This window comes from Lethenteron reissneri, chromosome 38 (assembly GCF_015708825.2).
Source record: "Lethenteron reissneri isolate LAM-NWPU_2019-01 chromosome 38, ASM1570882v1, whole genome shotgun sequence".
Lineage (NCBI taxonomy): Eukaryota > Metazoa > Chordata > Hyperoartia > Petromyzontiformes > Petromyzontidae > Lethenteron > Lethenteron reissneri.
Window position 1 is genome coordinate 8,603,297 of NC_083816.1, and position 12,642 is coordinate 8,615,938.

Consider the following 12,642-nt stretch of genomic DNA (forward strand, 5'->3'; position numbering starts at 1 on the left):
GAGCGCGCCACTGTGAAAGGCGGTCTTTGTTCCACTGAGGTTTTAAAAAAAAAATCGGATTCGACCACGTGCCTTGCCATTGCAAGGCCACCGGCACTGCAGAGCATCTAAAGCCCACGGGAGAAACATTTCACGTCCGTGCGCGAGAACGAACTCCCTGTACACCCAAAGCCCCTCCGTGCACACGGGGCTCTACAACAACAGCATCCCCGGCTCCAGAGAAGAGCGAGAGAGAGGGGGCTGTTTGCCGCAAAGGTTATAAGGCCATTAACATTCATCTGTGACCAAATCACGATTCTAGATTTGAAGTTTTCGTGACTGCAAGGATCCATACTTTTTGTTTTTTTCGGTAAAGTCACGTAGGTAAAAAAATAAATAAAAATAAATTAAAATGAAAACAACTATAATTAAATCACGACGTTTCGGAAGCAACAGAAGCCTCCGTCTTCAGGTGGAACCGCCACAGCAAAATTTCTGTAGTGATGCCCACCGACGGCGTGGAGCAATCGAATCAGTTCCAATGCATTTGCGGAAGCGGATTGTTGTGGGAGAAGGTGGTGGCTTGGGGAGGCATTCATCACCAGCTAGGAGGGATGGGGCCGTGGCTGATGATGATTGGTGTGCACGTGGTGACCGGGGGCCACCAGTCGCCGATGCAGTCGCCGCAATGGAAACGAAGAATCGATTACCGAGTCGAGTCGTCACCTTGAATCATGACCAATTCAGAGGAGAGGGGAGAGGTGGTGGGGGGGGGGTGACCATCCCGTCCTAATAAGTGATTGAATTAACTTGACTTGCTAATAAGTATAACCCGTAAAAACAGAGTTGTTCACTATAAATCCTTTATATGCGTGGCGGCTAGAGTCCTCTCGTCCTCTGGCTTGAGATGGCTGCCACCTATGGGTCAGATGATTGCATTGCACCATTAAGCAATTTTTAATTAAATATAATATTTTTGTCCTAAAAAGTGTAAAAGTTTGGAAAGAAATTTTCACGAACATTAATTGTCACGCACAACGAGTCTGTGTGGAAAATGTCAGTTCGATTGGATCACGGGAAGTGGGTTAAAAAACGACCGAAAGATTTGCACGGTCCTAAGCAAGCAAGTGAACTTAATATAAAGGATTTAAAAACAGTAATTTTTTGCATTGTGTATCTGCCCCTTTGTCATTGATGCCCATTTTGTATAATACACTTGTACATCTGCGTCTGTACCATTAGCCTACATTTACAAATTGGGCATATTTTGTTTCTGTCTCATTAGTTCCTTCTCGTTAATTCAGTGTTGTGCATTCCATTAGCCTAAAGGTAATATTCGCATGTAATTTGAATGCATCGCAATGAATCAATTCCCACACACGCAGACAATTCGACGCTTGTACCCTTAACACAAGAATCATTTTTAATCGATGCATTGCCTAGGGTGGTTGTCCTTCAAGCAGGCTGTTTTTTTTCTCTCCATAGGATTGTGGAATTTCAACGACCGACTCAGCAATCACCTTTTTTCTAATAGAACAATGATATTGATTGCATCATTCCACGATTATGGTATTTCGTGTTTGTGTAACCATTTAGTAATTGGCACAGTAGGGGGTACAGCTGGTGCATCTGCCAGTCATCTCAGTCAGTCAACCCATGGCACCACCTGGGTCTGTCGCATGACCTGTCAGCGAGTCTTCGACACGTCACGTGGCCTCAAAGTGCACCTGGCCTGGCACAGGCGCCGTGGCGAATGGCGGTTATTGCTATTGGTAATTAGGTCTGCAACAATCTTCACACGGCAGTGAATTAACTGGCCGGTGACTGATGCCGAGAGCCCCTTGAGATTACAAATGCCTGGAGATAGCGACTGCCCAGTGACACTCAGATTTTTTGGTTGTTTTTAAAGTTACCGTCTTTTCCAGTTATATCATAATTGTGTTATTGGCATTCTGCTGCGACGCGAGAAACATTTCCGCGCAGAACGAGGGCAACCTCAATTGAGATCTTAGACTGCGCTATTTAGATAAAGGTGCAGTGCTGAAATAACAATCTCATGCCCCTTCACTGCGGGTGCGATCCGGAGAAGCCCTCTAGACAATAATGTGAGCCTACTCATCCACACTTTACCCCACCGTATCGACTAACTGTGGCCGTACCCATTGACACTTCTGGGTGCTGAAGAAACGTGCCTTTGCGTGTGAATGTCTTACACACATTTAGGAGGCAGTGCAAGGCTTACTATTTTATTGTGGCTTTTACTTAAACAATGTGTTCCTACCTCCTTGAGTGGAGGTGATATTACATTTCGAATAAATACGGTTGACGGATTACATTTGCATACCGATGTAAAATGAGTGAATATTGATTCTGAAACTAGTTCTGTTGAGATAAAATAGATTTCGATTCAAGTTGACATTCCTGTGATACTGCGAGCCAAGTTTGCATTGGGTTGGGGCGGTAGTGTAGTGGTTAGCACGCTGGGCTACGAACCCGGCGGCCTGAGTTTGATTCCCGCTCACGGACAACTCCAGTGACGATTATCTGAACCGGTCCTGGGCCTCCCCTAGGTCGACTCGGCCTCAAATGAGTACCCGGTTCTGTGTGTAAACATCTCTACTACGAAGACAAAGGCGGCCGGGCGTGGTGCCGGCCAACCGCCCCACGCGTGCCGTGCCGGCCTTCATATGTGCTCGCTAACAGCACTTGTCCGAACAGTATGTTAGAGGCTATACGGGATATCTTTGTCTTTGTATGTCCAGCCTATGTACAGTACTTTTACAAAGCATTAATCATGGAAGTTCGCCCCAACTTAAATCAACATTCCGCACGGATGGCCGTTTTTCAGCCGGACAACATAAAAAAAATGTGGGGGCCGGTCTTTATCGCCTGTTGTCATAATCGCTCGCAGTTGCCATCCAAATGGCTAACAGCTGTCCGCCCGCTATACGTCGCAAGAAGCGGCCAACAACCCTTCCCTCGATAATAGACCTCCCCCCGCCCCCCCAACTAAAACATTGCACCCAGTACGATAGCCAACCGCGGGTAACTAAGCACCCGTCGGAATCCCATGAACAACAAAGCTACCCAAGGTGAGGGCCCGATAAGCACAACTGTCGCAGTCTTCTTGGTTCTTTCGGTAAAGTGACGTAGAATGGAAATAAAAAAAATAAAACATAAAATATTTTATAAAAAAATTAAACATAATAAAATATTTTTGTATTATTATTTCATTAAATAAAAAAGTAAAACATAAAATATTTTATTATTATTTTATTATTTCCATTCTACGTGACTTTACCGAAAGAACCAAGATGAATCCCTGCAGTCACGAAAGCTTTAAATCGAAAATTTACTGTCGCAGTGCTAAGTGAATCCGAGTGAGAGAGAGAGAGAAGGGGGGGGGTTACGTGAATCCAAGTGAGGTGGGGGGGGCTTACGTGTCCCAGCGGCACTCTGTGAGCGACAGACACCGCGGTGCCTTGGCTCCAACCTAGGCACGGGTTCCCCGAAAGTGTCGGGGAAAATGAACCCATCCCACCCGTACCGCAACATTGAAAGAGTCAACTCGATTTAAAGCTTTCGTGACTGCAGGGATTCGTCTACTTGGTTCTTTCGGTAAAGTCACGTAGAAGGGAAGTAATAAAATAATAAAAATAAAACATAATAAAATAATTCTCACGACGTTTCGGCCACAACGCAAGCAGCCGTCCTCAGGTGAAGACCAGGTCTGTCGGGGAGACAGCGTCTGAAACGTCGTGAGAATTATTTTATTATGTTTTATTTTTATTATTTTATTACTTCCCTTCTACGTGACTTTGCCGAAAGAACCAAGAAGAAGAGTCAACTCGGTTTTGTGCGCTCTTGGATGTTTGTTGATTTATGTAATTTTATTCATTTTATTTACGTCCCCGGAGCTAAGTAAGGTTAACTCGAAGGTATAAATTGTGCACGGAATTACGATGCGCAGTCGGTGCCAATGGGGTCTCAGACGATCGTTTTCAATCACTCTGCAATATGTATGAATGCGCACATATTACAAAGTGTCATTGACAAAATGTACAAATTCATGATTGGGTGTATGAATCAATAAATAGGACGATATGATATTATTTGATTCTTTCGGTAAAGTCACGTAGATAGAAAAAAAATTAAGTGAATAAATAAAAATAAAAAAACACTAATGTACAATGTATCCTGGTTTTTAATTGGAGTGACTGTACTGGCAGTCTATAATGTAGACTGTAGCAATTGTTATTAAGCTGGGTGAGTGTACCGGCAGTCTATAATGTAGACTGCAGCCTGGTTCTTAACCTCGGTGAATGTACTGGCAGTCTATAATGTAGACCGTAGCAATGGTTATTAATCTGGGTGAGTGTATTGGCAGTCTATAATGTAGACTGTAGCAATGGTTATTAAGCTGGGTGAGTGTACTGGTAGTCTATGATGTAGACTGCAGCCTGGTTCTTAACCTGAGTGAGCATACCGGCAGTCTATAATGTAGACTTATTATTGTTTTTTTCGGTAATAAAAATTAAATACAAAATAAAAAAATTAAAAATAAAAACCACGACGTTTCGATCTCAACACAAGCGAACGTCTTCAAGAGGAAAGAGGGGGAAGGTCGCCGAAGGCAACCGATTTTAAAGGTTTCAAAAATGGGCGTGGCACAAGAATGGGCGGGGCATATGTGCCCTGGGGTCAGAGAGCACCAATGTGAAGCACGGAACATATTTTAACGATTTTTATTCACTTGATTTAAATCTACGTGACTTTACCGAAAGAACCAAATAATGTGAATTCCTGCAGTCACGAAAGTTTTAAGTCAGGACGAGTTGAATGCCACCTCTTCCAAGACGTCTGGCCAATGTAGAAGAGTAGGCCAAATTCCCTCTAAAGAAGCCTCTCCAGAGCTCCCTCTGGTGGGGAGGCCCTTCCGTCAACGCTTGTGTAAGCGAGCAATTTCAGGTTCTGCACCTTTTACTGGTAGGAACGAAGTGAACCAGCCTACAATAGATTATATCGTCCGTCCGTCCGATGTCCGATTAGGTGTAGCAACATCGCCCCCTACTGCAAACACTTGGCAGGACCCTACAAAAACCTTTAGACTCAGTGAGGCTTTCCTGGCTAAACAAGTGACATCACTTATTATTCCCTGAGATAGTTTTTTTTAATTCCCTGAGATAGTTTTTAATTAAAACATTTAAATTTAAAATTAACTCACAGCGGCCTAAAGCCTCTACAGCTAGGCCTAAAGCCTAGAACTAGCCCTCAAACTCTCCCTTCGTATCGTATTTGTTCGTTCCTACCAGCCCACCCCGCAGGGACCCGTTTTGTTGCCCTAATAAATGCCAAAGTCCTTTTATTGAAAAATGTTCAGCACCCCTGCTCAACCACCCAACCATCACATCCAGCACGCTGGCCAGCTCCCCCAACCCGAGTCCGTCTCGGCTCAGCTCGGTGCAAACCCCCGACCCCCAGCCCTGCCCAGCCCAGCCCAGCCCGCAAGCAAGCAAGCGAGCGAGCGAAACAAGGAAGCCCCCTAAGCAGGGTGGGAACGCGTACGCGATGCCAGCTTCCCGTCTGTGCCATCGAGGGGCCCATTCGCTCCGCTCAAGCTGCGCGGCACACTCACAAAGGCACCGTCACCATAACAGACACAAGTGCCCTCTGGGGAATGAACCCGCTCCCCTCTGCCGCAGCTCTCTCATGGGAAACGCGGCGTAGGCTGCTCGCTTTGAACGGGGCCAGTGGGGGAAGGCAGTGCTCACGGGGGATGGGGGGGGGGATAGAGCACGGGCACACCAGAGAACGAAGCGGCGGTGTGATGTGTGCGTGAGCGGTTTTTTTTTCTGAAATGACAATTTATGGGGAGGTGTGGGATGGAGGGCGAGAGGTTAAGGTCGGGTCGGAGCCACGCCCCAAGCCTCGCACACCCTCACCACCCACGGGGTTGCGTCTCTCGCGGTCCCCCCCCCCCAAATGCGCAGAGTAGCGGGGAGTTACGGGCGGTTCATTAAGATGCCCCTGGGAGAGACTTGCCGTGCAAACGAGCCTCCTTTCACACGGCAGTGGCCGTGGGTTCTGAGCCCTTTGTGCGACGATCAATCCTTTTTTGACAAAAGTGGCGGAGGAGGTCTTTCAGCAGAGCGGCTTTTTGCAATCGAATCGCGTGTGAGAAAGGACAGTGAGAGGGCGAGCAATGCCCGTGTGCGTGCGTGCGAGTGAGCGCGCGTGTGTGTGTGTTTGTGTGTGCCGCGAAATGCTGGTGGCGAGGTCAACGCATAGCGCCACAAGTCCAAGTGTCCCGGCTCCATCGTTTGAAAGGCAGGAAAATCAGTTTGAATTAAGATTTACTGCGTCGGAATTCGCGGCGTGCGCTGTGCAGCTCTTCGATGTGTTTTCGGAACGCGCCGCGTGTCGTTCAGCACGACGCCTCACGTGTCACTCCGTGTGCCGCTGGGAGCTTCAAAAGGAATTGAGCCGAGCTCCTGTGGAAGCTCCCAGGTGAAAAACGTTGGACATCGTGCCGCGAGCAACATGCGATCTTGCGACATATCGCATTTGGTTTCTGTGCCATTTGTACATTGCCTGGTCCATCGCCGTAAACGTAGCAAAGTGACATTCACATATAATTGACAAAAAAATCTGCATACTTCAAAAACGCGTCTACTTATGTTCGCGATGCGATGCATGCGTCGCGATTCTCAACAATCAACATTGATTCATTGTTACACATTCCTCCTAGAGAGTCTCGCCACAGCATCTCCCAAACACGCGCCCCAACTTATATTTGACCTCAGAGCTGTCCTTCTTACAAAACATTGGCAAAGGCGAGCCTGCGAAGATCTCATCTGATTATGTATTCATTGAATTTTCTGCATGTGATTCCCTCGCTGAGCCACAGCAGGTGAGGCAATACGTTTGAGAAATGTCCATTTCAGCGTGATGGCTTTTCTGTGCAGTCATCGGTGACCTGGCTGTAGCCAATCGCTCATTAGACCTAAGAACTCAGTTTAATCCCAACAGGGATCGTGGGAGTGAAATCCCAGCATCTCATCGGTGCGTGTTGTATGTATGTTGAACTTCTTTCGCACCATACGTCGCCAACCGTGCTAATCGGAGGAAGGACATTATCCTACGGAGCTCCCTTGCATGCGAGTCTTAACGCAAAACAACGATATCACCGTAATCATCGTGAAAGCTCCAGATCACCGACAAAATACGGATATTTTTTCGTTGAGACACGTTGCACCGCACGGCTGTGCGATGTGTGTTTTTTTTTGCGATATACCACGTGACGTCCGGGATGTTTGTCCAATGTACGGAGTGCAGCGTCGGACATCACTCCGAACGACGCCGCGGTACAACCGTAAAACACGTGCGGCCTCTGACCTGCGGATCGGAGAGCCGGCTGACGTCGGGGTAGAGATAGAACTTGATTCCCTCGCTGGCCCCGGGTAGAGTGACGCCACGGATCAGGAGGATGATGAGCATCACGTACGGGAAGGTGGCCGTCACGTAAACGACCTTCCCCGGGAGACAAAATAACAATGCGGGTGTCCGTCATGAAATAGCGATGTTGCATTGCTGCAAAATTGGGTGTTCACCTGTCAATAGAAGCTTGCGTTCGTCGAGTTTCATGATGCTAGGGGTGATTGTAATGAAAGAAAACGAACTGTGTAGATATTTTGTAATATTTTTTATGGAAATAAGAATTTACTTTGTAGTGATAATGGATAATAACAAAAATATATATATACCAAATTATGCGAACGGATCCGAAATGACTCGTTAGAAATGATAATATACTCGTAATTCTAAAAAATAAAATTCCACAAGATAATATATTCCCTGAAAGTATAAAGCCAGAATATATAAAGAGAACCATATGTTTACCCTTGTGAATTCACTACATACCAAAGATGAGAGGAAACTAAAATATGTTTTATTCATTCGAAAACTTCAGCTTCAGGCCTGAGACAGGAGTTGACTTTTGACATAAATCACCGAATAAGTAAATTATGTATCAAAATATAAGCAGAATTACAGCAGGAAAAAAAAAACAATATTGCCAAAAATGTGATCATTCTTTCTCCAATGACCGTATTCTCTAAGGAAAATATTTCACGTTTTACCCCCTGAATTTTACAGAAACAGTTGGGGGTGCATCTTGCAATCTGGGAGGCGTGTGTGTGTGAGACCAAATTCGTAGAACTTTCTCAACACAGGGTACAAGTGTCAAGTGCGTATAACTTTCTGGAGCATCTTATAGCCCATAGAATAGGCTATACTTTCACATATTGTTCCTTTCAACCATCTGCTTTTCATAAGACGTTCACGCTACACATCTAACTGCTGTGGAGGAGTGCTTCTGCCCTAAAAGCCGGCCTATCATATGTAAGTTTTGGTAATCTGTGCCTAACGCCTGCCGTATTTTCATGCAATTTCAAATATTGTTTTTTCATGAAAGGCTTCTTAAATTTGTAACTAATTTTTAGTTTCAAGAATAATCGATTTTCTCCAAAAAATATATCAGCGCCGGTTTTGTGAAAAGCCAAGTTGGTTTTTGTATTTTTAGATTTTCATTCTTGACACCGTTGTACATAATAAATAAATCATCAAGTTTTTATTTTTATAGCGCTCTATCGTGCAAAATATGCAATTTAAAGTGCTGTACAGTTAAACAAAAACTTTGTTAAAAGATGCAAGAACAATAAAAGCTACTTCCAGACAAAACAAAATCGCATTATGATAAATTGATAGCAAAGGCATATTAAAAATAATAACACGAGACAAGAATCTTAGGTAAAAGCAAGTAAAAAAAAAAGTTTTTAGATTTAATTTAAAATTGCTTAACGATTGCGAAGCCGTCAGATCCCCCGGCAGGTTGTTCCACAGGCGAGGCCCATGCACACCGAAGTCTGCTGTTCTGTGCGTTTTGGTCCTGCCCCTTGGGACGAATAAAAGACCGGACCCAGAGGATCTGAGGGATCTTGTTGGTTCATATCTTAACAGCATAGAACACATGTATGCTGGTGCCAAACCATTCAACGATTTAAAAGCCAATACAATTTTTTTTAAAATAAATCCTACGACTGATTGGCAGCCAGTGCAAGGATCGTAAAGTAGGTGTCACGTGGGTGCTCTTTCTAGTTTTTGTAAGCACACGTGCTTCTGCAGTCTGAAAAAGCTGTAGGTTACATGTTGACTTTTTCAGAAGACTGGAAAAGAAGGCATTACAGTAGTCAAGTCTGTTGGTAATAAAAGTATGCATCAGTCTCTCAGTAGTAAAGCGAGATAGAAAAGGCTGTACCCTAGCTATATTTATAAGACGATGAAATGCCGTTTTGGTCAAATATCTGATGTGGGCTTCGAAGTTCAAATCCGGATCAAACAAAACACCTACGTTTTTAACCTGCAGTTTGGCGTTTTCTGTCAGCGAGCAAAAATGTGTGGGCAGTTTTTCTCTTCGGGCTTTTGCTCCAATTACCAGAACCTGTGTTTTGTCTTTGTTAAGTGCCAAGAAATTCAGTGACATCCACATTTTAATATCATGTAGTTTTGGTGATCTGTGCAATTGTAAATATTTTTTTTCATGAAAGGCAATTTACACCAAATGTCACACTTATATAAATTTCTGTTTAAATAAATTCAATACAATCTTAAATTTTTTTGTCTATTTCATTGGATTAAATGTTTATCTACCCGTCATATGGTGGGCAATTACACTAGTTATTTATATATTATATATTTTCCGTTACAATGCAGTGCTAGGCCTTAACAATGCAATGAACAGCCATTTTGTCAATTCACCGCTGGATGAAGTCTTCCCAAAACCATGCCAGTTATGCGGTTTGTTTGACAAAATTTCACCGCACTGGTCAGTGCCAATTGGTGATCTGGGGTTCAGATATCGCTCACCACTCATGACAGCCATGTATGCATGTACGTTGTTGAACTTCTTTCGCACCGTATGTAGTGAACTGCTAATTGAAGGTGTGCGGGGAGGGGTGGACCAGGAATCCAACTTTCGTTGCTGGGTTCGCATCGCATTGCGATGACACACAGCTACACTGCTCCAGACCAGCACTCACGATCATGGTGACGGTGATAAACCATCGGCGTGTACATGAACGTCAATGCAGTGCGTGAAGTTTCATCTGAGTCCAGGGTTGAATTTAAGCCGGGTCTGCCTGGGCGAGCGACCCTGAACATATTTCACCTCATCCAGTTTATCTCTTGCTCTGACTATGGATACTGGTCACGTGCCACCTCTAGTTGAGAGTTGCCACCTGTCCTGGTATCTCCTAGGATGTTCCTGTGTTTCAGGTATCTGTCCTGGGAAACCTGTCTATCTGGGACGTTAAAAGTCCCGTTTTTTAACGCTACACCCAATTTTTGTCAACTCAGGGCCAGGAATTTACACGAAATCCTCCCTCTTCCGGTCTACCAGCGACCCAGACAATATTGAGTGAGAAATGGATCCCTGCTTGAAGGCAAGCAGTGACATCACTTCCTTTGTACGTGAGTAGACACTGCCTGCTGCGAGCGATGGCTTTTGACCCCTAACTGCGAAGCAGGGACAACTGATTGCGCGCGCGCCGATGAGCGGCGTTGCGTTTTTACTTTTCCAGTCGACTTGGTTCCCTTCCAGATGCAGAAGTAGCAGACGATCCACGCCGCCAGGAGGCAGAGGGCCAGTTCCCAGCGAAGGTTTCCGATGTTCTCAATGCCATTGGAGATGCCCAGCACTCTCCGCCTGCAGACGCGGGACAGAACACACAAACACGCGAACGTCCCACGCCTGCCCGCCTGCCCCTTCTTTGTACCCCGCCGTCGCCCTCGCAACGCGTAAGCGACTCGGCGTTAATTTTATTTGGGGAGGCGTAGTGCCGGTGTTTGTAAATACGTTGTACTCCCCGCAAAGAACTGTAGCGACTCGACCACACTCGACAATAGCTGGCGCCAAACTGTGCCATACGCCCTCCCGCATGGCCTTGTGGGAGCCTTTTTTTCCGGTCTGATTCCGATGATGTACACATACGTCGTCAGAATGGAATCCGAAGAAAAACTCATGATGTACACGTACGTCATTGGAACGGGAAAGGGTTAACAAGGAGGTGTGTTTTTTTTATCACCACCACGATGGGTGGGCACAGGCCCAAATACACGAAAGGCTGATTGGCCGACAATCAAACAGCGCCATTGAAGGTGCAAGAGAATAAAAGTTAATGCCGCTTCTCGAATTTTTGGCAAGATTGGAAAAAAACTTAGGGGGGGGGAGAGAGAGAGAGAGACGACGGGAGGGAATTCCAAATCCGAACAGCTCGAAGCAAGAAGCAGAAAAGGACACGGACATACAGAGACGGTAATTTGCTTAAGCGTCCTATTAAGAAACCCGCACGCTTTGTCGAATATTTCGAGTGGCGTGGCGCTGAAAAGGAGCGTTTGGCATCGCTGTTCGGCCAAGTTGATGGCGTGAGTTCATTTTCATGCCTCACACGCTGAGCAGCTCAACCTTGTGCAGGTTGTCATGGCCGGTGCTCAATAGCCACACAAATGCCAAGAGCTCCCCGAGCAAAGTCAAGGAATAAATGACCCTAAATGTGTCCAATGTCGTCAGATTATCAAAAACACTAAGCAGGTTTGACGGTGGTTTGTATTCGGATTGAAGAATGTCTGGGAACACTCGGTGTTGTGGATTTTAGCTGTGATGAAGCCAGGAGACGGCAGTACGGCAATAGGTTCTTCAATCTATCTGCATGGAGCTGTGCGTGTTATTTCTTGGTATGCACGAGCTTCCATCCGTGTTCTCCGATTTCCTTAGTGGGTCTTGCCTGCGTAGAAAAAAAATCAAATTACTATTATGCAAGAACACACGGAAGAAATTGGAAAATTCTGGATGATTCGGTCGTAATCGTAGGCATACACTACTCATGTAGAGTGTAACACTTACATGCACGATAACTGTCGTACTGCCAGTATAGCACAAGCCTGGATTGAATCTCGCACGATGCATTTGAAGTGTGCGCGTGAAGGGTGGCAGATGTGAGACGGGGGTGACGTTGGAGAGGGGGTGGGGGCGTATGCAGCAGTTGGATTTCGTAGCTCCAGCTAGAGGAGGCCTCAGGTTTTCTAGCCTCAGGTGCTAACACGTACAGGTCGATTAATTGAGAAGATGTAATACACTGGCGCATGGCTTCTCGCATAGAGACCCCCGTAGACTTACACAAAGACCCATGCGCGCATAGGAATCCATAGACTCACATAGAACCCATACGCTTACATCGACCCACATGCTCATAGACTCAAATGAAGACAAAGAGACTCACATGCAGATCCATAGACTCAGAGATCCATAGATTCACAGAGCCCGACAGACTTACATATCGATAGAAAGATTCCCACATCAATCTATATACTGGAAGGTTCACATAGAAATCCATACATTAAAGTATAGTAGCGATAGAGACCCATATATTGCCATAGTGCCCCAAAGACTTACATATAGATCTATGTATTCCCACAGAAACGCATAAAGTGTAATGCTCACATGAAAACCCGTAGATTTACGTATAGCAGGGCCCGATATAGACTCACACAGAGACCCAAAGACGGGAATGCTACTGGCAGCGGCTTCATCGCCAGCGCTTTCACCAG

At 45.5% G+C, this 12,642-nt stretch overlaps 1 protein-coding gene across 2 annotated transcripts in view; it reads right to left on the bottom strand.

The window, feature by feature from the left end:
- Positions 1 to 12,642, bottom strand: part of LOC133351817 (sodium- and chloride-dependent GABA transporter 3-like) — a 101,231-nt gene that overhangs the window by 58,677 nt on the left and 29,912 nt on the right. For both annotated transcript variants that reach the window (XM_061567374.1, XM_061567375.1), the window contains 2 exons: positions 10,609 to 10,741; positions 7,375 to 7,509 (listed from right to left, as the gene is read on the bottom strand). In XM_061567374.1, coding sequence (XP_061423358.1) covers positions 7,375 to 7,509; positions 10,609 to 10,741 — 268 coding nt within the window. The remainder of the gene's footprint in view (positions 1 to 7,374; positions 7,510 to 10,608; positions 10,742 to 12,642) is intronic.